The sequence below is a fragment of the Drechmeria coniospora genome, chromosome 01 (assembly GCF_001625195.1).
Source record: "Drechmeria coniospora strain ARSEF 6962 chromosome 01, whole genome shotgun sequence".
NCBI lineage: Eukaryota > Fungi > Ascomycota > Sordariomycetes > Hypocreales > Ophiocordycipitaceae > Drechmeria > Drechmeria coniospora.
Window position 1 is genome coordinate 5222218 of NC_054389.1, and position 19630 is coordinate 5241847.

General features: G+C 59.3%; 6 protein-coding genes across 6 annotated transcripts; 2 read left to right on the forward strand and 4 right to left on the reverse strand.

The window, feature by feature from the left end:
* Window positions 1-997: 997 nt before the first annotated feature.
* Window positions 998-5589, forward strand: DCS_01303 (uncharacterized protein; the record flags this gene model as incomplete). The annotated part of the gene is made up of 5 exons (XM_040798637.1): window positions 998-1022; window positions 1220-1410; window positions 1474-1960; window positions 2147-2228; window positions 2304-5589. The coding sequence occupies 5 exons, from the start codon at window positions 998-1000 to the stop codon at window positions 5587-5589; spliced, it is 4071 nt and encodes a 1356-aa protein (XP_040659520.1).
* A 531-nt stretch (window positions 5590-6120) lies between these two features.
* On the reverse strand, window positions 6121-6530 carry DCS_01304 (dolichol phosphate-mannose biosynthesis regulatory protein; the record flags this gene model as incomplete). The annotated part of the gene is made up of 3 exons (XM_040798638.1): window positions 6121-6306; window positions 6380-6460; window positions 6528-6530. 3 exons carry the CDS (start codon window positions 6528-6530, stop codon window positions 6121-6123), a joined length of 270 nt encoding a protein of 89 aa, XP_040659521.1.
* A 660-nt stretch (window positions 6531-7190) lies between these two features.
* On the forward strand, window positions 7191-12819 carry DCS_01305 (cell cycle control protein; the record flags this gene model as incomplete). Its single annotated transcript, XM_040798639.1, has 6 exons — window positions 7191-9027; window positions 9228-9419; window positions 9990-10028; window positions 10076-10381; window positions 10979-11094; window positions 11152-12819. The coding sequence occupies 6 exons, from the start codon at window positions 7191-7193 to the stop codon at window positions 12817-12819; spliced, it is 4158 nt and encodes a 1385-aa protein (XP_040659522.1).
* Window positions 12820-13265: 446 nt separating this feature from the next.
* Window positions 13266-14306, reverse strand: DCS_01306 (DNA/RNA non-specific endonuclease; the record flags this gene model as incomplete). The annotated part of the gene is made up of 1 exon (XM_040798640.1): window positions 13266-14306. The coding sequence occupies one exon, from the start codon at window positions 14304-14306 to the stop codon at window positions 13266-13268; it is 1041 nt and encodes a 346-aa protein (XP_040659523.1).
* A 1015-nt stretch (window positions 14307-15321) lies between these two features.
* DCS_01307 (uncharacterized protein) lies at window positions 15322-15865 on the reverse strand (the record flags this gene model as incomplete). Its single annotated transcript, XM_040798641.1, has 2 exons — window positions 15322-15426; window positions 15497-15865. The coding sequence occupies 2 exons, from the start codon at window positions 15863-15865 to the stop codon at window positions 15322-15324; spliced, it is 474 nt and encodes a 157-aa protein (XP_040659524.1).
* A 1279-nt stretch (window positions 15866-17144) lies between these two features.
* On the reverse strand, window positions 17145-18866 carry DCS_01308 (uncharacterized protein; the record flags this gene model as incomplete). Its single annotated transcript, XM_040798642.1, has 2 exons — window positions 17145-18009; window positions 18499-18866. The coding sequence occupies 2 exons, from the start codon at window positions 18864-18866 to the stop codon at window positions 17145-17147; spliced, it is 1233 nt and encodes a 410-aa protein (XP_040659525.1).
* Window positions 18867-19630: the final 764 nt, after the last annotated feature.

Consider the following 19630-nt stretch of genomic DNA (forward strand, 5'->3'; position numbering starts at 1 on the left):
CGCGGCTCTCGCAAAGACACTGGGACAATCCAACGTCGAACCTTGTGCCTGGGATTGCTTAGGCAACCAATCCAGACGGAGCGGAGACAAGATGGATTGCATTTGCAACTTGGCTGGCGAGCATTGGTGAGATTGTTGCGTGGTCGTCTATGGTCCTCTCCGCGTCTATGCCTTGATTTGAGGCCTCGTATAAATGGCGTACGAGGCATTGCTCACCTGACATACTGTCACGGCGTATCATCAGCAGGTGGCGCCCAAAACGGGCGCCACCAAGGAGAAGGGGGGCGGGGGGGGCGTGCGTGTCTGAATGAACGTTGATGGAGTCTCCGTGGTGGAGGTTGTTGGGGATATCAGCGCGCTTCGCCTTTTCGGGCCTGAAGGGTTCCCACGGCCGACTTACGGCGATTGGTGAGTCAGCAGGACATGGCTGATCAATAAGCCAACAAGGTTCGGGATGCTTCTTGAAGTCCGTTAGAAGTCGGCGGCCTTGCGGCAGCAGTTGTTGGGGATGGCAACTGGATACCTCGCTGGACACGGCTATGGCGGTAACGAGCTGGCATTTTTGATTGTCCTTGGCTTGACCGCCTGCAGAATGGTGGATGAATGGACGGCCCCGACGCAGCATGAAGGATGTACAGTACATGTACACATCATCACGTACGGCGTACTTGCCACACATTCAGTGCAGTACCGTGCCATGCGGTGACTCATGCACATGAACATGTACAGTACTTATGCTGGTGCACTGTACGCATATGCTCGTATGTACGGGAACCTACTCCGCACATGCCTACTTACACTGTACTGTATTAATACATGTACTTACAGTACAGCACAGTACAGTACGTGCTGAACGGAGGATTTACATGTACAGTACACAAACCAAGTACTGGGTACCTAGTGCCTCAGGTACCAAGGTACCACTATTCCACATCGAAGCCGTGCCATTGTCACTGTTTCCGCTGCTTGCGACAGACTGCCTACCTGAACTTACTCCATGCTGCCGCTACACGAGCAGGCAGGTACACTGCATATAGCAGGATTAGAGTGGAGGTACGGGTTATCTGTACGCGCAAGTACGTGTGCGTGGACGGACTATTGGTGATGTGATCCATTGAGCGATCTATTGGCGAGCGGCTGGCGGGAGGTCCTTCGAGACACCGACACATGGCCCGCGCTACGGGGCCTCTACGCTGTAGCTGCAAGTGACCCGGCAAAGCATCATCCCCCGCGTTCGCATTGCCTGCTAGTCACGACCACCAAGGTACCCTGCAGGTGTCATGGCCCGCCCCCCTCTTTCCTACGGCAACCCAGGCCCAAGCCCCCCCCGCCACCCCTCAGCTGGGCCGCCTGCGACACATGCCTACGGTGCGCAATAGCACCGACTCCAGGCCACCACAGGACAGGCAGGTACTAACCTTGGCACCCCAAGGCACCGACAAAGGTACGGGCGGACGACCGCTGTGCATGTAGCGTTCTGAAGTCATCAGCACCCGTCCCGAGGCCGAGCACCGGCCCTCCTCTCACCCTTCCCGTCTCCAGACTTTCGACAGCTTCCATCCCATCCAGCCCGTACTCGCAGACCGTGGACGGTTACCATCCACCGAGAGAGCCTTTGTTCTGTCCGGTTCCCTGTTCCTTTTTGCCTACCCAAACCACTCTGCCCATCGTCGTCGAAGCGCCAACCTACGTACCGCGAGGAAGCCTCCCGCGTCGACGGCCGCCACCGACCGCTGCGACTGTCGCTGCTCCGTCTCCCGCAACACCAACCTCGCACCGACCCTGGGTCTGGCCCTGATAACATCCCCCCCCCCCGGCCAGCGAGGGACCAGGGTGTCTGTCGAACGGTACGCCGACCGTCGTCCCTCACCACCCCTCCCCCCCTCGACCCGCTTCCGCCTCCGTCTCCGGCGTCGCACTCGGCGCTCGACCCTCCTCCCTCATCAACCTCTCCCTCCTCGTACGAACCTCTACGAACCTCGACCACGGCGACGGCGGATTCTTGCTCTCTTGGCCTTTCTTCCAGGGGCAGGAAACTGCTCTTGCCGCGCCCCCAAACACCAGTTGAATGCCTAGTACGTGGCGACATGGTCCCCTACCCCTCCCCCGTCCTGTCCGCCGAGACGTCTGGCTGACGGTGGGGCAGGCTCCAAGAAGGACAGGAAGCATGGCAGAGAAAACGGCGGAATCGCGGCGGCGGTGACCAAGCAGGCTGCCGTCAGGCTTCCGTGCGTCTTGACCCTCCCTACCCCGAAGCGATCGTTGCCGAATGACGTTGGCTGACGGCGACGCCGGACGAGCAGAAACGGCCACGGCGGCAACAGCAGCAGCAGCAACAACTCGCCCAAGAGCCTCCCCGTCTCGGACGCATCGTCCCCCCCCGAAAACACGCCCGAGATCAAGCCGTCGCGGCCGGACAATGACAAGCACGGCCCGTCGCCCCTTCTCGAGGCCCTCTCGACGACGTCCGTCTCCGCAAGCACCGCCCCCAGCATGGCGAACGAATGGCTCAAGGGGGCCATCCTGGCGGGCTCGCCCGGAAACCTCATCAACCTGACGAGCGAATCGCCGCCGACGCAACCTTCGTCGTACGAGGACGCCGGCCGCGGTCTGCATCACGGCTGGCCCGTCGCCCCGCGGCCCCTGATGAGTCCCTCGCCGGCCTCGCTCTCGCCTCCCCGCGACCACCGTCGTCCGCTCAGCATCCAGATGGATGCCAAGTACCACGTCCACGGCCCGTCACCCCACGCCGTCTCGGCTGCGTCCCACCGCCGGAGCTCTCTGCATTCCCCGTACCCTCACTCCAGGGCGAGTCCGCACCCCCCGCTCCCCCATCAAGCTCAGCCGCACTTCTACGGCGCGCAGGATCTAGACCTCACCATCACGCCCCAGTCGGGCGGCATGAAGGCGGGAAGCCACGGCCTCTTCCTCGGCTTCGACAAGCTGCCCTCCGTCCACGGCTCGGCCGGCCAGCAGAACGTCGTCCTGGCCGGCTACGAGGGTGGCTTGCAAGTCTACGCCGTCACCAAACGAGGCTTGGATCGGGTGGCACACCTCAAGGGTCTTCGCGGCGGCGTTCATCATGCCAAGATTCTTCCATGGACCGTCAAGGGCGGAAACGACGGCCTGTCCCCCCTCGTCGCCGTCGTTGTGCATGGTCCGGTCCTGTCCCCGACACCCGCCGGCCACGATGACGAAGCGGCACCTGCTGCGCCGGAGAGTCCTCGCCGGGGCATCGCCCAACCAGAAGGACCTCAAGGACAGCTTGGACGGCCGCCACCCGCACCGCTCTTCTACCAGACGGCCGTCGAAGTCTACTCTCTCCACACGAGCCAACTGGTCGACGTCCTGCTGCAAACTCAGAAGCTGCCCATCAACACCGAGGTATCCATCTATAGCCCTCTGTTCAAGCCGCCGCCGCCCAGCGGAGCCCTCACCGTCAAGGCCGACGCCGGAACCGTCGCCGTCTGCTCCGGCATCACCGGTGAGTGCTGGGTGTACCGTCAGCTTGTCGAGGCCCAAAACGAACACGCCTTTGCCTGCACCGGCAAGCTCTGGACCACCCTCCAGCAAGGCCACGGCGCCGAGGTCCCGGAGGAGGCTGCCGGTGGCAAGGCGCATCCCGCGGCCGCATCCCAGCGACCCAGCCCGCAAACTCCGATCCTCGCCCTCGGCGGCCACTGGATCGCCTACTGCCCGGCCGCGCCGTCCTCGCAAATCTCCCTGCGAGCGCACGTGCCGGTGCCCATCCTTGGCCGAGCCCCCGGAGTTTCCTCCCTGACGCCCCCCCACCTCCCTGCCGTCTCGGCGGCGGTCGAGCTCCCCATCTCGGACAGCGTGGTGAACAAAATCATGCGGGAGACGACCCAGGAGCTGATCCAGGGTGCCAGGTGGGTTGGGCAGCAGGGATTGCAGGCCTGGAACTCGTACTGGAACAAGCCGTCGGGTGCGCAGTCGCAGCAGCAGCAGCAGCAGCAGCAGCAGCAGCAGCCGGCGAGAACACCTCCCCAGCCCTGGGTAGCCTCCCAGTCTCCTCGGATGGATGCCGCCCAGTTCCCACCCACGCACGGCCCGTCGTCCAACGCCGCCGTCAAGGAGCCCGGCCTCGTTTCCCTCCTCGATGCCCAGACGTTGGCCAACTCGACGTCGGCGCACCCCCTCGCCACCTTTGCGACCCCGCTCGGCTGCAGCTTCATCTCATTCTCGCCCTCTTCCCTTGCCCTCTTCACCGCCAGCACCAAGGGGGACGTCCAGACCGTGTGGGATTTGCTGCGCGTCCAGCACACGCACTCCTCCCCGCTGCAGTCGACGTTGCCGCAGCACGACAGCGGCGGACCGCTCGTTCGCCAGATCGCCCAGTTCTCGCGCATGACCGTTGCCCGCATCGTCGACGTCGCCTGGTCCTCACCCCAGGGGGACCGGCTGGCCATGGTCACGGAGAGGGGGACGGTTCACCTTCTGGACATGCCGTTCAGCGCCTTCATGTGGCCTCCTCCCCGCCGTCGCAAGGTGGCGACGAAGAGCGTGGCGGAAACGCCAGACTCCGCCGTCTCCATCGCCTCCGGCGCCTTCGGAGCGGCGTACCAGGTCGCCAAACCTTTCGTGACACGCTCCCGCCGAAGCAGCGCCCACATTCCGGCCACCTCCGGGAGTACGTTGAGGGACTCGGCCGCCCAGGGCGGCCGAGCCATCGCTGCCAGCATCAGCCATTCTCTCGGAAAGACGGGGACCGCCATCAGTCAGCTGCGGCACACGGGTGAGAACCGCGTCTCGCTTCCGCCCAGTGCCGTGCTGCCCTCGGCATCCTGCGTCATCTGGCTTAGAAGCCGCAAGTCGCAGGTGCTGGGTTCCCTTGGCGGCGGCCTCGTCCGCATGTTTCCCTGCACGCCGATGGCCGGCAAGCGCACGGCACGCGTGAACAGGTACAAGGACGTGAAGCTGCCGCTGCTTCCCGACGACGTCGTTGCGCCCGTCGTCCGACAGATCATGGAGATGGGCGCCGCCGATGAAAACCTGGAGCTCTCGGACGCCGAAATGGAAGCGACCAACACGACAACGGTCCAGGCTCGAGTGCGGCCTGCGCCGCCGGCTCACGGCATGGATGCCGCCATACCGCAAGCCGAGATTGAGTCGAGCGCGCCGTACCAACCGTTCCACACCGATCGGCGAGTGGTGCTTAGCGAGTACGTCCGAGATGGGCCGGCGGCACACCTGAGCCCCGACTCGGCCATCAACGCCCACGCCGGCTTGGACGAGCAGCCATCGTTGAAAAAGAAGAAGAAGCGGCAGCAGCTGGAAGCGGACACGGAGCCTGCCACCGCCGCAGCGTCTGCGTGGGCCTTTGGCCAGGACATCCCCAGCATCAAACGGGACAGGGGACTCGGCGCTCTCGGCGCCGATGAGGCAGGACCCGAAGACCACCTCGCCTTACCTCAATCCGCCATGGAGCGTGTGATGCAGGTTGGCGACGAAGAGCAAATCGTCGTGACAACCAGACGACGCCGCCGTGCGCGTCCGGGAGATCCCGACGAGGATGGCTTCTTTGAGGATGACTGTGAGGTTCTCGACTTCGCCGACCAGAGGGTCTGAGCCGGTGTCGCATCTGCCTGGGAGCTGGCGCCGCGGAGGTGCTGGGGGTGCATTGCTGAAGCCGTGCCGTGCCGTGCCATGTTTAGGTGTGTATTGGGAGCCGGGTTGGTGCCCCTCGCTCGTCTCCGCCATGAGCCGGACAGGTCAGCCGATCATGTACGTGTGTGGCTCATACATGGAGTATCTGCTGGGTGTTGCTGGCATGCGTTCCGCACCCCCTTCCCCTCATCATGCATTTAGTATGCTCCGTTGGATGCATTGACTTCATTGGTACACTCATTTGTATGGTCAGCTTTTGTTTTGGCACAATGGCGCTCAGCAGCAAGCTGTTAAATAGAAACAGATATGATACCCATCCCCACGCCTCCTCTTCTGATTGCAGTCCACCGGTCTGGATACCGTTGGCCACAATACGCGTGCCCACGGACAGACGGCTTCGATTATACATGATGAGGGGTGTGTGTGATGTGCCATGGCACCTGGGGGGGTTTGATATTACAGGTACAGGCAATAGGCGACATGCACCTGCTCCTACGCCTTCTTTTTCCCTGCAGCCTTGGCCTTGGCAGCCTTCTTCCGGTTGCTTCGAATCATAACCATGCTCAAGAATGATCCCACAACTGCGGAGCCAAGGAGAACGATGATGACGGGGATGCGGACGGCCCATACGCGGGGGAGGAAAAAGTTCTGGAGCGGGTGGTCGTCGTCGACAAAGGGCTTTCATGCCGTTAACAAGCTGATGATGCACAAACGACGGAGCGGCCATGCTTCCGAGGAGGGTAGGATGTACCATGAGAAGTGTCCAGACGGTGTAGTAGAGAAAGACGACGGAGGCGGCCACGAGCATGGCAAGGCCAACGAGTTTGTCGAGCTAGAATTGGTCGCGTCAGCATGTCCGAGCCGAGATGGAGGCAAAAGCGGAAGGGGAACGCGCGAACCATTGTTAGAACACACGTAGATGCGTGGCGATGGTGATTCCGTACGCAGGCGCCTGCTGAAAAGGAGCGTGGTTCAGTCGCGGTGCCAGCAAGGGATGCGCAGTAATACTCCGAGAGCTTGTGACGATGCTGTCTAGTTCAAGTGAGCTGCAATATGCGCACGGTACATGTAAGTACAGTGCGGCAATACGCAGCACTGCAACAAGTACATACTTATGTAAGTACGCTTGCTAGGCACTACAGTGTGCAGTATTTCCTGCCGCATGTACTTGTATTTACTTTTGTGCACTGTACGAATACTCCGTATATGTATTAGGATTAGTTCCCACCAGGAAGCACAGTGCAGCACTTGGCTAGCGCAAGGTACCTTGATGCACAGTGTGGTGCAAGTACTTACATAAGTACGGAGTACATGCATGGACTTCATGTGCTTACTTACTTAAGTGCTGCACCGTAGAAGGGTGAGGCAGGGTGGCGGTGCATCACTGTGGCGCACCGTCGTTCATCGTGCCAGCCTTGCCTTGCTGAGCCTTGTTGGCCCGTGCACCAGATTTCCTTGGTAGAAACTCCAAGCCAAGACAAACAAGGCTGGCGGAATTATTCCTTTACCATACCATCTCTCGGTTGCTTATTTCCAACCCGACAACGCACCTCACAACGACGATGGCGTCGGCTGGAGTAGACATGCCGCGTCGCGAGCGTGGAGGCCATCGTGATGGCGGCGACTCATATCGTCCCCAGCGCCCTCAGCGCCCCCAGCCGCCACCGCGCACCGAGGAGGAGAAGCAGGCGACGGCCAAGGCAGAGTACGAGAAGCTCCTCAACATGAGGTCGGGGGGCACCTACATACCACCGGCGCGGCTGAGGGCGCTTCAGGCGCAGATAACGGACAAGACGAGCAAGGAGTACCAGCGGATGGCGTGGGAGGCGTTGAAGAAGAGCATCAACGGCCTCATCAACAAGGTCAACACGGGGAACATCAAGCACATCGTCCCCGAGCTGTTCGGCGAGAATCTCGTTCGTGGGAGGGGACTCTTCTGCCGATCCATCATGAAGGCGCAGGCGGCCAGTTTGCCCTTCACGCCCATCTACGCGGCCATGGCGGCCATTGTCAACACGAAGCTGCCGCAGGTCGGAGAGCTGTTGGTCAAGCGCCTCGTCATGCAGTTCCGCAAAGGCTTCAGGCGAAATGACAAGTCGGTGTGCCTGTCTTCGACAACCTTCCTCGCCCATCTCATCAACCAACAGGTCCAGCACGAGATGCTGGCGGGCCAGATGCTCCTGTTGCTGCTGCATAAGCCGACGGACGACAGCGTCGAGATCGCCGTCGGCTTCTGCCGCGAAGTCGGCCAATACATCGAGGACATGCAGCCGACCATTGCCATGGCCGTCTTTGATCAATTTCGAAACATCCTGCACGAAGCCGACATCGACAAGCGAACGCAGTACATGATCGAGGTGCTCTTCCAGGTTCGAAAGGACAAGTTCAAGGACAACCCGGCCATCAAGGAGGAGCTGGACCTTGTCGAGGAAGAGGATCAGATCACGCATCAGGTCAACCTCGAGGGCGAACTTGACGTGCAGGATGGCCTCAACATTTTCAAGTTCGACCCGAGCTGGGAGGAGAACGAGGAGGCGTACAGAAAACTCAAGGCGGAAATTTTGGGCGAAGACAGCGGCGACGAAGACGACGATGACGATGACGGTGACGAAGATGAGAGCTCCGATGAGGAAGATGAGGAGACCAAAGCCATGGAGATCAAGGATCAATCCAACGTCGATCTTGTCAACCTGCGGAGGACCATCTACCTCACCATCATGTCGAGCGCCGATCCCGAGGAAGCGGTGCACAAGCTCATGAAGATCAACCTCCCGACGGGCCTCGAGTCGGAGTTGCCGTCGATGATCATCGAGTGTTGCTCGCAGGAGAAGACGTACACCAAGTTTTTCGGCCTCATCGGTGAGCGGTTTGCCAAGATCAACCGTCTCTGGTGCGACCTATTCGAGCAGGCCTTCGTCAAGTACTACGAGACGATCCATCGGTATGAGAACAACAAGCTTCGCAACATTGCCCAGCTGTTCGGCCACATGCTCGGCGTGGATGCCATCGGCTGGCACTGCATGTCGGTGATTCACCTGAACGAGGATGAAACAACGTCGAGCAGCCGCATCTTCATCAAGATTCTTTTTCAAGCCATCGTCGAGGAGACCGGACTGCCGAAGCTGAGGGCCAAGATGAATGATCCGGTAATGCAGCCGAGCCTTGCCGGTCTGCTGCCACGGGACAATCCTCGCAACATCAGGTTCTCCATCAACTACTTTACCAGTATCGGCATGGGCGCTCTCACGGAGGAGATGAGAGAGTACTTGCAAAACATGCCGAAGCCTGCTCTTCCGGCTCCCCCGGCGCAGGACAACTCGGATTCGGATTCCGTGTCGAGCTACTCGTCCTACACTGGATCGTCCTATTCGCGCTCGCCATCTCCGAGTCCGAATCGGGGTGCCGGGCGAGGGCGCACACTGTCACGGACGCCACCGCGGCGTGGACGACCGCGGTCGTACTCGGGCAGCCGATCGCGATCGAGATCGTATAGCTCGCGGTCGCGGTCGCGCTCCCGATCACCGTCCCGGTCCCGCTCTCGTTCCCGGACTCCCCCCAGGCGAGGGCGTGAACGCGACTCATACTCTGGCTCACCGGAGCCAAGGTCGCGACGGAATTACGGCAAGAGCTTGTCTCGGTCGCCGAGCCCGGCGCCTCCGAAGCGAAGGAGGCAGTACAGCGAGAGCAGGTCTCGGTCGCCGCCACCCGTGAAAAGGGGCAGGCGAGAGAGCTGATGGATGATGATGGCATGAATGAATACCTCGGGAACATGTTGCGCGCGGTGGGAGCAGGTGAGGACGGATTGGGATGTCGGAGTGGAACAGATTGATGCACTTTTTGTACAGCATTTGCGGCGAACATTACCATTGCGTTTCGCATTCTCACCTCATCAAGTTCGCATGCGTTGGAAATTTGGGCTTGTCGAGCACGGCGTGTGTATTTCCATGCTGTATTTCACTTCTCATGTGTCATGCCCTTGATGAGGTGGACTGAATGGCACAGGCAAATTGCTCCCATTCCTTTCATCAAGACTTCCTCCGAATTCTTGGGTCGCCACCCCTCTTGTGGCACATGCTGGAAGTTGAGCGAGGGATAGAAATACCTCTTGCACGTTATATGCCGTGATAACGCCTTGGGTTTTCCCGGAGAATAAACTGGTCCTATGCATATCATCGGAAAAATTAGGAAGGCGTTCCCCTTTCGTACGGCTGTTGGACCTCGTCGCAGGCCATGCATACAACACAAACCAAAACATGAACAGGAACAGAACAGGCCTCCTCCTGTCGGTTGTGACCATAGTAGCATCACGTGATACTCGTCACTTGCTAGTTAAGTGCCTTCCCGCTCGCTCTAACAACTAGCCAAGCGATCAAGGACCCAAGATACTCCGTTGTCCGTGGGTACGTACAACACGCGCAACCACTAACTCCCTGTATCTTATCTATAGAGTACCGCATCCTCAGCGACGCCACGGCAAGCTCCAAGCTTCAAGCCGACAAAATCTTGCCCACTTCAACACCATCGCAACTTCTCCGATCGCTGGCCGGAACCGAACTGCTTCACCATCCACACGCGACGCATGCGAGCGCACGATTTCACCCCATTGACCGCCATCTTGCTACTACTGTCTCAAAACTAGCGGATTCTGACGAGGCTCGCCTCGGCGAGATCGTGGCCATGGCTTATGAGCCCCGTGGAGATCCCGGCGATCGCGGGGGACAAGATGGTGGACATCTCAAGATTCGTGGGAGAAGTAAGTCCCTACTTTGCCGTCGTTTCCTTTTCTTCACTTGCCTCTCCTCGCCCGTTGAGCTGGCTTGTCCCCCCCCCCCCCCGGGCATATCGTGGACCAACAGTTGCATTTGCACTTTTTCCCTCTCCTCCGTCGCGTTTGTCGTTGAAAGACAACCACGCAAACTCCCCAGCGTCAGGTCGGGTGCGAAGTATTCCAACGCAGTGGTGAAGCGACCACTCGCATTCAATCATGTCTAGCTTGGTCAATCCCTCGATGCGGCGGCGGCTCATCGGACGTCCTGTTGCCCCCCCGCAGACCCTGTAGGCATGGGCCCAGTCCGAGTCGATGTTGTTGATGCATCATCTCCTTTCGTGTGCCCTAGGATAAACAGAATTATCTGCCAGAAGCCACTGTAGCAGGTCCCGGAGAGATGAGAGGTCGAACCCCTATAGTGCTGACCGTGCGCCTGCCTTGACATCATGTCGAATCGCCTCATATCACATCAGCCCCCATCCCCATCCCATCCCATCCTTTCTTTTTGATATGCAATCCGCAGGGCTAGGAGAGATGGGAGAAAGTGTACTCTCTTTGCGGCGCTGACTTACCATCCGACAGGGCCCGTTACCGACTACAGCGCCACTGTCATCCAATGGCTGCGCAACCGGACGGCTTCGTACAAGGGCGGTTATACTGGTGAGGCGGAGAGACCCAGTGCAAGTTACATTGTGGATGTATGTTCTTTGCTTCGACATCTCATCAGTGTGGCCGGCGTTATTAATCGCGTCTAGATGATCCCGCCGGCGGGCCGACCGGTGTCTGCTGCGGATACCATCCCCTCCAAGCATCTACACTCCTCCTTGAACAAGATCAAGCACCCTGTCAACGTCGTGAGATGGACTCCGGAAGGTCGCCGGCTCTTGACGGCATCGACGAGCGGAGAATTCACCCTCTGGAACGGTACTGGGTTCAATTTCGAGACCATCATGCAGGCCCACGACGCTGCCATTCGAGCTCTCGAGTACTCTCACAGCGACGACTGGCTGATCTCCGGTGATCACGATGGCCTAATCAAGTACTGGCAGCCAAACTTCAACAACGTGCAGAGCATCCACGCACACTCGGACCCCATCCGAGATCTCGCCTTCAGTCCCAACGACTCCAAGTTTGTGAGTGCCTCCGACGACTCGACCCTCAAAGTCTTCGACTTTGCCATGGGCCAGATGGAGTCCAAGCTAGAAGGACACGGATGGGATGCGAAGACGGTGGATTGGCACCCTACCAAGGGTTTATTGGTATCCGGGTCCAAGGATCATCTGGTCAAGCTGTGGGATCCCCGAACCAGTCGCTGCCTGACCACCCTTCACGGACACAAGAGCACCATCACCAAGGTTACGTTCGAAAAGGTTCGCGGCATGTGCCTTGCGACGTCGGCTCGAGACCAGACGGCACGCGTATTCGACCTCCGGACGATGCGAGATATATGCCTCCTGAAAGGGCACGAAAAGGATATTTCGACATTGTCCTTCCACCCGATCCATCCCAACCTGCTCTCGACCGGAGGCATGGACGGCTCCCTCTTCCACTACCTACTCGACACCCCCAACACCCCTCCCGGTCAGGCCTTGACTGTGGCGCCGTATGACAGTATGGAGCCCAGCACGACGCCTGCGCAATCCGTCTGGCCGACGCACAAGGTACCTTTTGCACATGACTACGCCATTTGGTCGCTAGACTGGCACCCTCTTGGCCACATCCTGGCTACCGGATCCAACGACAGGATCACCCGCTTCTGGACCCGCGCCAGGCCCGGGGATGTCGACGTCTCCCAAGACCGATATCACATCGGCGAGGCCGCGGCCGAAGCCCAGGGCACCTGGGACCGTCGGGGCAATCGTCGACAGCGACAGGAGGAAGAGCAGCAAGAGATGGAGGATGAGATGGAGGCCCTCGTCGACCAAGATGCCCAAAAGCTCGCCGCTTCTGGTCTGCCTGGCATCCCGGGCCTTCCCCTGGGCGGCGGTGTCCCCGGCCTGGGAGCCGTCCCTCCGCCGCCGCCCATGATCCCCGGTGTCGGCGCCGGCGCCGGGGCTCCCCTGCCACCTCCTTTGTTCCCTCTTCCGGGGCTCAACGGAGCGCCGCCGCCTCCGTTGCCAGGTCTCGACCCCAACAACCCTCTCGACCCCGCTCGTCTCCTCGAGATGATGAAGAAAGCTGGTGTCCCCTTGCCGCCCCCGGGCGCGCTGCCTCCCGGCCTCATTCCGCCGCCCGGGAATGTTCTTTCGCTGCCCGGCGGCTTTCCGCTGCAAATCCCGCCGCCGCCGCCGCCGCCGCCTCCACCCGTTCCGCATGTGGAGAGCGACAAGGGCGACACCATCAGACGACGGGCACCTCTTCCCAGCCAAGAGGAGAGCCTGCGTCACGAGCAGCGGCACGGCAAGTACACGAGAGCCCGGTAGGAGCTGCCGAGTGATTTTTGCAGCCAGGCGGAGTGATACCCTCGGAACGGCGTTTTTGGAGGTCGAGTTGCGAGTAGGGGTGACGACGTGACAGGGGCGCTTCTACGATGCTTGCGTGGACGCGTGCAGAGGAACGAAAGCGGAGACGGATAAGGGGGACGTGATGCTGTTGCTACATAAATAAGGCTGAATGAAAAAGCGAGGGCCACCTGAACTATGGGTGCTAATGTACACGGCGATTATACACTAGGATGATGGCGGCGATGCGCGCTTGCGCTCGGGTCTATCTATCTGAGATATGCGATGAAATAAACTAGGCTGGTGTAGTCTTTCAAGCCACAGGCCAGAGGCGGTGCAATGCAACGATGCAGTTTCGTCATGCGACGGTCCTTTCCTTCCTCAAAACGATGGCGATGCGGCGTGATTCACGGTTGATGGTCTATAACCTATGCCTTGGGTGGCGGTAAAGCGCGCTGACCAGGCTTGTTGAAGGCCTTCTGCCTGTCGGCGTAGTCCTTGATGACGAGGGCGCAGGTGGTGTCTGCGCACAGGCGCTTCCGTCGCTGGATGGGTAGCTTGGTGGCGAACTCGAGGCCGCTGGCACGCTCGACAGCCTCGATAGGGACCTCGAAGTCGGTGATGGGCTTGTCGTTGGAGATGGGGGCGTTGGGAAGGACGAAGGCGCCGATGGAGACGTTGCCGCCGGTCTTGCCATCCTCGGCGAAGATGACCTTGTAGAAGTGCGTGGGCACGGCGACGGAGGGTGGACTGCCGATCATCTCGTACTTGACGTACCACTTGTTGTCGACGGGATCCTTGCGCGGGAGGTAGAGGGGGCCGGTGACGATGCGGACGGAGGGATACTGCCTGGTGAGGCGACGGCAGAAATCCTCAAAGTGAGCCCAGTAGTCACGGTTGAAGCCCTCGCCGACCTGGGGACACATGTTGGAGAGGTAAAAGGTCTCGTCCATGGCCTTCTGGGACCACTTGGCGTCGGCGGCAGGCACTTGGTGACCGCGATCGTAGCCGCTGCGGTGGTAGTCCTTGAGGCCGGCGCGGAACTTTTGAGGGACGGAGTCGTCCTCGAGGAAGGCGCTGTGCTTGCGATCGCCGTCGCGGATGGCGAGCGAGGCGGGCGTGATGTGCTCGACGACCCAGTGAGGGTTGCGGGTGCGACGATCGTAGCTGGAGATGAGGGCGGAGCGGTTGGCAACATCGGCCACGGGACCCGGGAAGCCATAGTCGAAGAGGCCGGCCGGGTTGACGGGGTTGGCAGTGCCGGCGAGAGCGGTGTTGGCGAAGATTTGGGTGGGAGGCAGAGCCGTCGCCGTTTTCGTCCCCGTGGCGGTGGGGGAGACGATGGTCGTGCTGGTAGCTTCGGCTCTCTTGGCGTTGGCAGGGGAGCGTAGTGAATAGACTGCGGCGGTGAGGGCGGCACCGCCTCCGGCGCCGAGGGCAGCAAACATGGCGAGCGTTGATTTGGACATTGCGGCGGCAGCGGTGCGTTGGCCGCGGTGTCGCATTTATATGCGTATATATGGTATGTGTATCAATGTGTCGTGTCTCGTGTCTCGTGGAATAAGGGAAAAGAGCTGGCTTGGAAACGGGGATAAAGCTTGGGACGAGGCGAGTAGAGTCAGGCGGGCCGGACGTCGTCGTGATCTTGGCTGCTGGCTCGCTTTCGACGGCTCACGAGGAAGGGGTGGGAGACTAGTCTAAGGGCGCATGTGCTTAGTTTCGGGGTGCTGCTTCGGCCACATGGGAGAAAGTGACGTTTGGTGTTGACGATGCCGCGTGACCAGAGCGAGGAGGAGGAGCGTGAAGCTGCTGGGAGCTGCTGCAACGTTGGAGCTGGTGGGCCAGTAGTGGCGGGAAGGCCAACTGGGGCTTTTCCGCTGTGGCTGTGGCCGCGGTTGTGGCTGGTGCAAGTTCTGGTACGAAGCCTAAATGTAAGTGTGAAAGTATCATCAATATTAACCAACTTGAACTTCGTACACCTAACCTAAGAACATGTACGTAGCATGTGTTGGAGGAGTATTCTTGCGTGCTTGAACATCTGCAGAGACCAGTACGCACCAGGTACTGTGATGCAACGACATGGAGAGAAGGAGGCTGACGGGCACCTACAAGGCAGCGTATTCATCCCCACAGGTCAAGTGCGTAAATGGCCAGCTGTGGCGGCCGTCGATCGGTATTCCGGTCGCCGTACGAGCTCTCATGATGATTGGCAGGTATGCAAGTTGGGATTGGATGGCGACGATGCAAACATCTGGCCATTTATTTTTATCTACATATCCAGTGCAGTAGGAATCATGCCAGCTAATTTCAATATAAATCTAAATGTACTCATGCTGACGTGCAATCATGTGTATTAAAATATCATGCATATTGAAAGCTTGGACTCGTCGTCTGCTGCCGGTATATCGGGACCAAGACGACCCTTTGCCCTGTGTTGCAGTCCATTTCATCGCATCTCACTCCATCCGTTACGGCCACAGCTGGTTACTTGCTCGGTGCGGCGTGGAGTGCAGAGCCATAAAGGCCAGCCCCTTGTTTTTGCACGGGCCGCTGGTTCCTCAAGCCATCTATTTCTTCTCCGAGCTTGTCCTGTGCGGTCGAGTGTAGTGTTTAGCGTCCTGTCGGTGGCAGACGACGATCGCAAAACTGGCTCACTCACATATCTCCTATACGCCATATACGCAGTTTCTCGAGAGGTTAATTCCGCTTTCTTCACAAGGGAAGCAAAGGATTCTAGCTCTTGGCCGTTTATAATATTCTTCATGAGTTCTCGGACAGGTTTCATGTGCTCCTCTTCGTCCTTGGACAGGGTATCAACGGCGGCGAAGGCATCGTCCAACGTGGTTTGTCCGATTTTCGAGATCGTTTGAACATTGTGAGTTATGAGCATGGCCGAACGTTCAACGGCTCTCGCGTATCTCCAAGCGCTAAGTGCGTTCAACTGTTCCGCTTGGACGCTTTCCATCGACCTGGCCGGTGCTTGAGCGGTCACGAGCGCTGCGAGAGTGAGGGCTGGAAGGAGCTTCATGTTGAATGTGTGGCAGCTGAGGGTGGATGGGATGAATGTGAGCAAAGCATGTCAAAGACACGACCAAGACTTGGTGCGGCCACGTCATAAACCTTTCTCGAGCGCCCAGGCCCCGGCAACCGATGAGATGGCGGCGGCACTGGCGGGCGAGCCAAGGCCGAGTGGGAGGAGTATCACCTCAAGATGGCGGGCGAGCTTCATCAAAGAGAAGGAGAGTGTGGATTGGAGTCGTACGGTTTCGTCCTAGCTGAATGACTTTGCCTCTCCGATGAGGCAGAATGGGGAGGAATTAATTTGATCAGCAGGGTCGGTACCTGCATTGCCACCGCCGGCCCACCGACATGGGAGCCCACAGATGACGACAAAGTCAATGAGCGAGCACGGCTGCAGGGGAGTCCAGGTAAATCTACCTGTACCGCAGGGGTGATTGGCAGTTAAAACAAATGCGCAGAATCCGTAGATGCAGCACGGAGCACGTGTTCTGTACGGCGTACATGCCCGTAGATTCAGGAAAGGAAACAGGGCCAATGGGTGATCTGTGCAACCGGCATAGTTACCAGCATCGTTACCAGCATCGTTACCGCAAGCCGAAGATGAATCGATGCTTATCGGCATCGACCGAGTAATGCCGACATCCCCAGTCCGCCTATTGCCTGGCGTCCCATCATTTGCGCCATCGCTCGAACCTGTCCGACCTTTATGCGTATGCTTGCGCCCCCTCCCGAGGGGGTTCTGGAACTTCGACTGTCCCCTCCGTGCCATAGGCACACGTGCACAGGTCGATGCTTGCACTCGCAGCGTCGAGGGCGCCATAATGACCTGTGTCCCGCCCTTTCAGACCCGCGGCCCATGGTCAATCTACATCGTTTGGTGACCCGCACAGGAATACCACGTACTCTACGGCAAGTACCCTTCACACTCAAGAAGCTCGTCGACGCGAATCGTTGAAAGATGCGACAGAAATCACAGGGGACTCGATGTGGGAGGCTCGAAAATAGCATTAATGGTCGGGTGCTATGAATCCCTTCGAGCTTGGCGCCCGAAGTCTTCTCGCTTCACGGGTTCGGGCGCTTCGTTGCCGGCATCGACGCAACCCCGCCCCTCTCTCTTCACATGAGATGCCCTTCAAGGGTAAGGTGGTGAAAAAAGGGTGAGAATGGAAATCATAATCGTTCGCCTGACCCTCCACCAACAAGTGCGCGGTCCAGGGCAGCTGCATCGAGAATCCAACTGTACTGTGTCTTCCCAGCCGACCAACGTTGTGCGCAACGGCGACCGCCTACAAAATAATGGCACCGACGAAGAAGGCGGCGGCGGCAAAGAAAGGAGCGGCGGGCCGGCCACCGGCGGCGGCGGCGGCGGGAGAGGCGGTGACGGAAGGGGAGGCGAAGGTGCTGCTGCTGTTGCGGGACGCCGTCTGAGAGCCGAACGTGGCCGGCGGCGTGGCAGGCCGAGACACGCCGGACGGGCAGTGCCAGTGGTCGCCATGAGGCGTGCAGCTGGTGCCGGTGGGCTCGGCATGACCGTGGCCCGTCTTCTCGCCCTGGGCCGTGGCGTCCTGAGCGGGCGGAGTCGTAGGCTCCGGGACGCCGGACGGGCAGTCCCAGTGGCCGTGGTGAGGTGTGCAGCTGGTGCCGGTGGGCTCGGCATGGTCGTGGTCCGTGTCCTCGCCCTGGGCCGTGGTGTCCTGAGCGGGCTGCGTCGTAGGCTCCGGGACGCCGGACGGGCAGTCCCAGTGGCCGTGGTGAGGTGTGCAGCTGGTGCCGGTGGGCTCGGCGTGACCGTGGCCCGTCATCTCGCCCTGGGTCGTCGTTTTCTGAGCGGGAGGCGTCGTGGGCTCGGGCACGCCGTCTGGGCAGTGCCAGTGGTTGCCGTGACCCCTGCACGTCCCGGTGATGGATGGTGTTGGCGAGTTGAGAGGCGAAGGCAGCGGAGTCTTGTCCACGGCGGAGTCCTCCACATGCTCATGCTGCCCATGGGGGGTGGCGACGGCTAAGCCGACGAGAGCGAACGAAAGCCACGCGGTAGGATGCATCTTTATCTGGCTCGACTGGACCGGACTGGACTGGACTGGACTGGACCGGAGAAGGAAAACGACGATCTCGACAGACGTGGGGAGAGAAGATGGGGGGACGCGAGGCTGGCTGGCAGAGGAGCAACGACGGCTGATTAAATACTTGCATCCGACGGTGCATTATTGTTTACTGGCAAAGCGGGTAACAGCTTTTTCGATGGACAGTTCATGCCGCCCCGTACTCGCGCTCTCTTGTGGCACTCGAAGCCTCGACGCGCCCGTCTCATCTGGCCGAGGGCCCACAACGCAGGAGGCGAGGCCAATATGGGTGCCCGACCATGTTGATGGTGGCGGAGAGGAGAGATGGCTATCCGCCGAGTTTTGCATGAGGTGCAAGCGCCAAGATTCGGCTGGTGAGAACCTCTCTGGACCGGTTGCTGATCCTTGCAAAGAGATTTCCGGGGAGGGGAGAAGCGGAGGAAGGGGGGTTTACGATTGGTTCCCCTGGTCGGGTGATGAGGGCACTGATCATCTTCGTCCACATGCCACTTGCCCGACCTACATGTATTGCATGTAAGTAAAACGAGCATGAGGTTTTAGCCAGTACGGCGTGACTTACTTGCAGTACAAGTACGATAATACTCGCACCTCGCTCCACGAGGAGGATTGGTCAATGCGGTAGGGGTACGTGCTGTTGGTGCTGGAAGGCGAAGGAAACACTCGCAACGATCGACGATGGCCCATGACGCGATCCCTGGACGGCATACGCGGTTCACGCAGAACGCATCGTGCTGCTTTCGACTCTCGATTCTTGTCGAGCAGGCCGCGCAGCAGCGACCGTCCGATGAGGAGGAGGGGGAGACGACGGTCTTCCTTCTCCTCTCCCCCGTCGACCGCAGCTCCTGCCTTCTTCATTGATCGGTTGCTGCAGGCACGACCAACATACAATATTACTGCATACGCACATGCGCTCATTTGGGGTATCATGACGTATTATTAATTACACGAATACATGTACTGTAAATGTATGCACGTACCGAAACAAATCGATGCAAGTGCGTTCGGCCAAGAGCGTCATGCTATTGTGTAGGTACCTACTTGCTCACGTTCGTGCAGCTGCTCTGGAGTGCGTGGTACTGGCATGTACAGACAGACGTTGACCACACATGCCTGAATGCTCCTCAGCCGCTCGCGTGGCCGATGACTCCTTCGAGTATGCGTACGGACAGCAACTAGATTTAATCTACAGTACATGTAGTTGAGGTTGCGGCGCAACTGGCCACAAAGTTATCCGCTCACGTCGGTGCTCATCGTCCGCGGCGGATAGTCTGCCTGCCAAGTTTTTTTTTTTGAACCAACTTCGAAGGACTGTCAATGCAAGTACTGAGTGCGGAGTGCTGCACGTTGTGATATGCATATTAGTACTTGGGTGTACTTACAGTACTGTACTGTAGTCTGTGCTTGTGGGTGTAGCGGGTGTAAGTACACGGTGGTAATTACTCCGTAAGTAAGTAAGTACTCCGTACTTACTGGTATATTGCCGTGGAGGAGGCACTCGCACCTTGCGTGGAGCACATGATATTCCTGGTAATTTACTCCGTAATTACTTCGTACCCTGATGGATGAATTGGCGACGAATGAGCAGTCGGTACTCCGTACAGTTGGTGCGACAAGCAGGGTAGGTACCGCTGAGGACCTTGATGGTGCGTTGGCACGCAATGCCGCCCCTCCTCCACTCGTTACACCGCGCC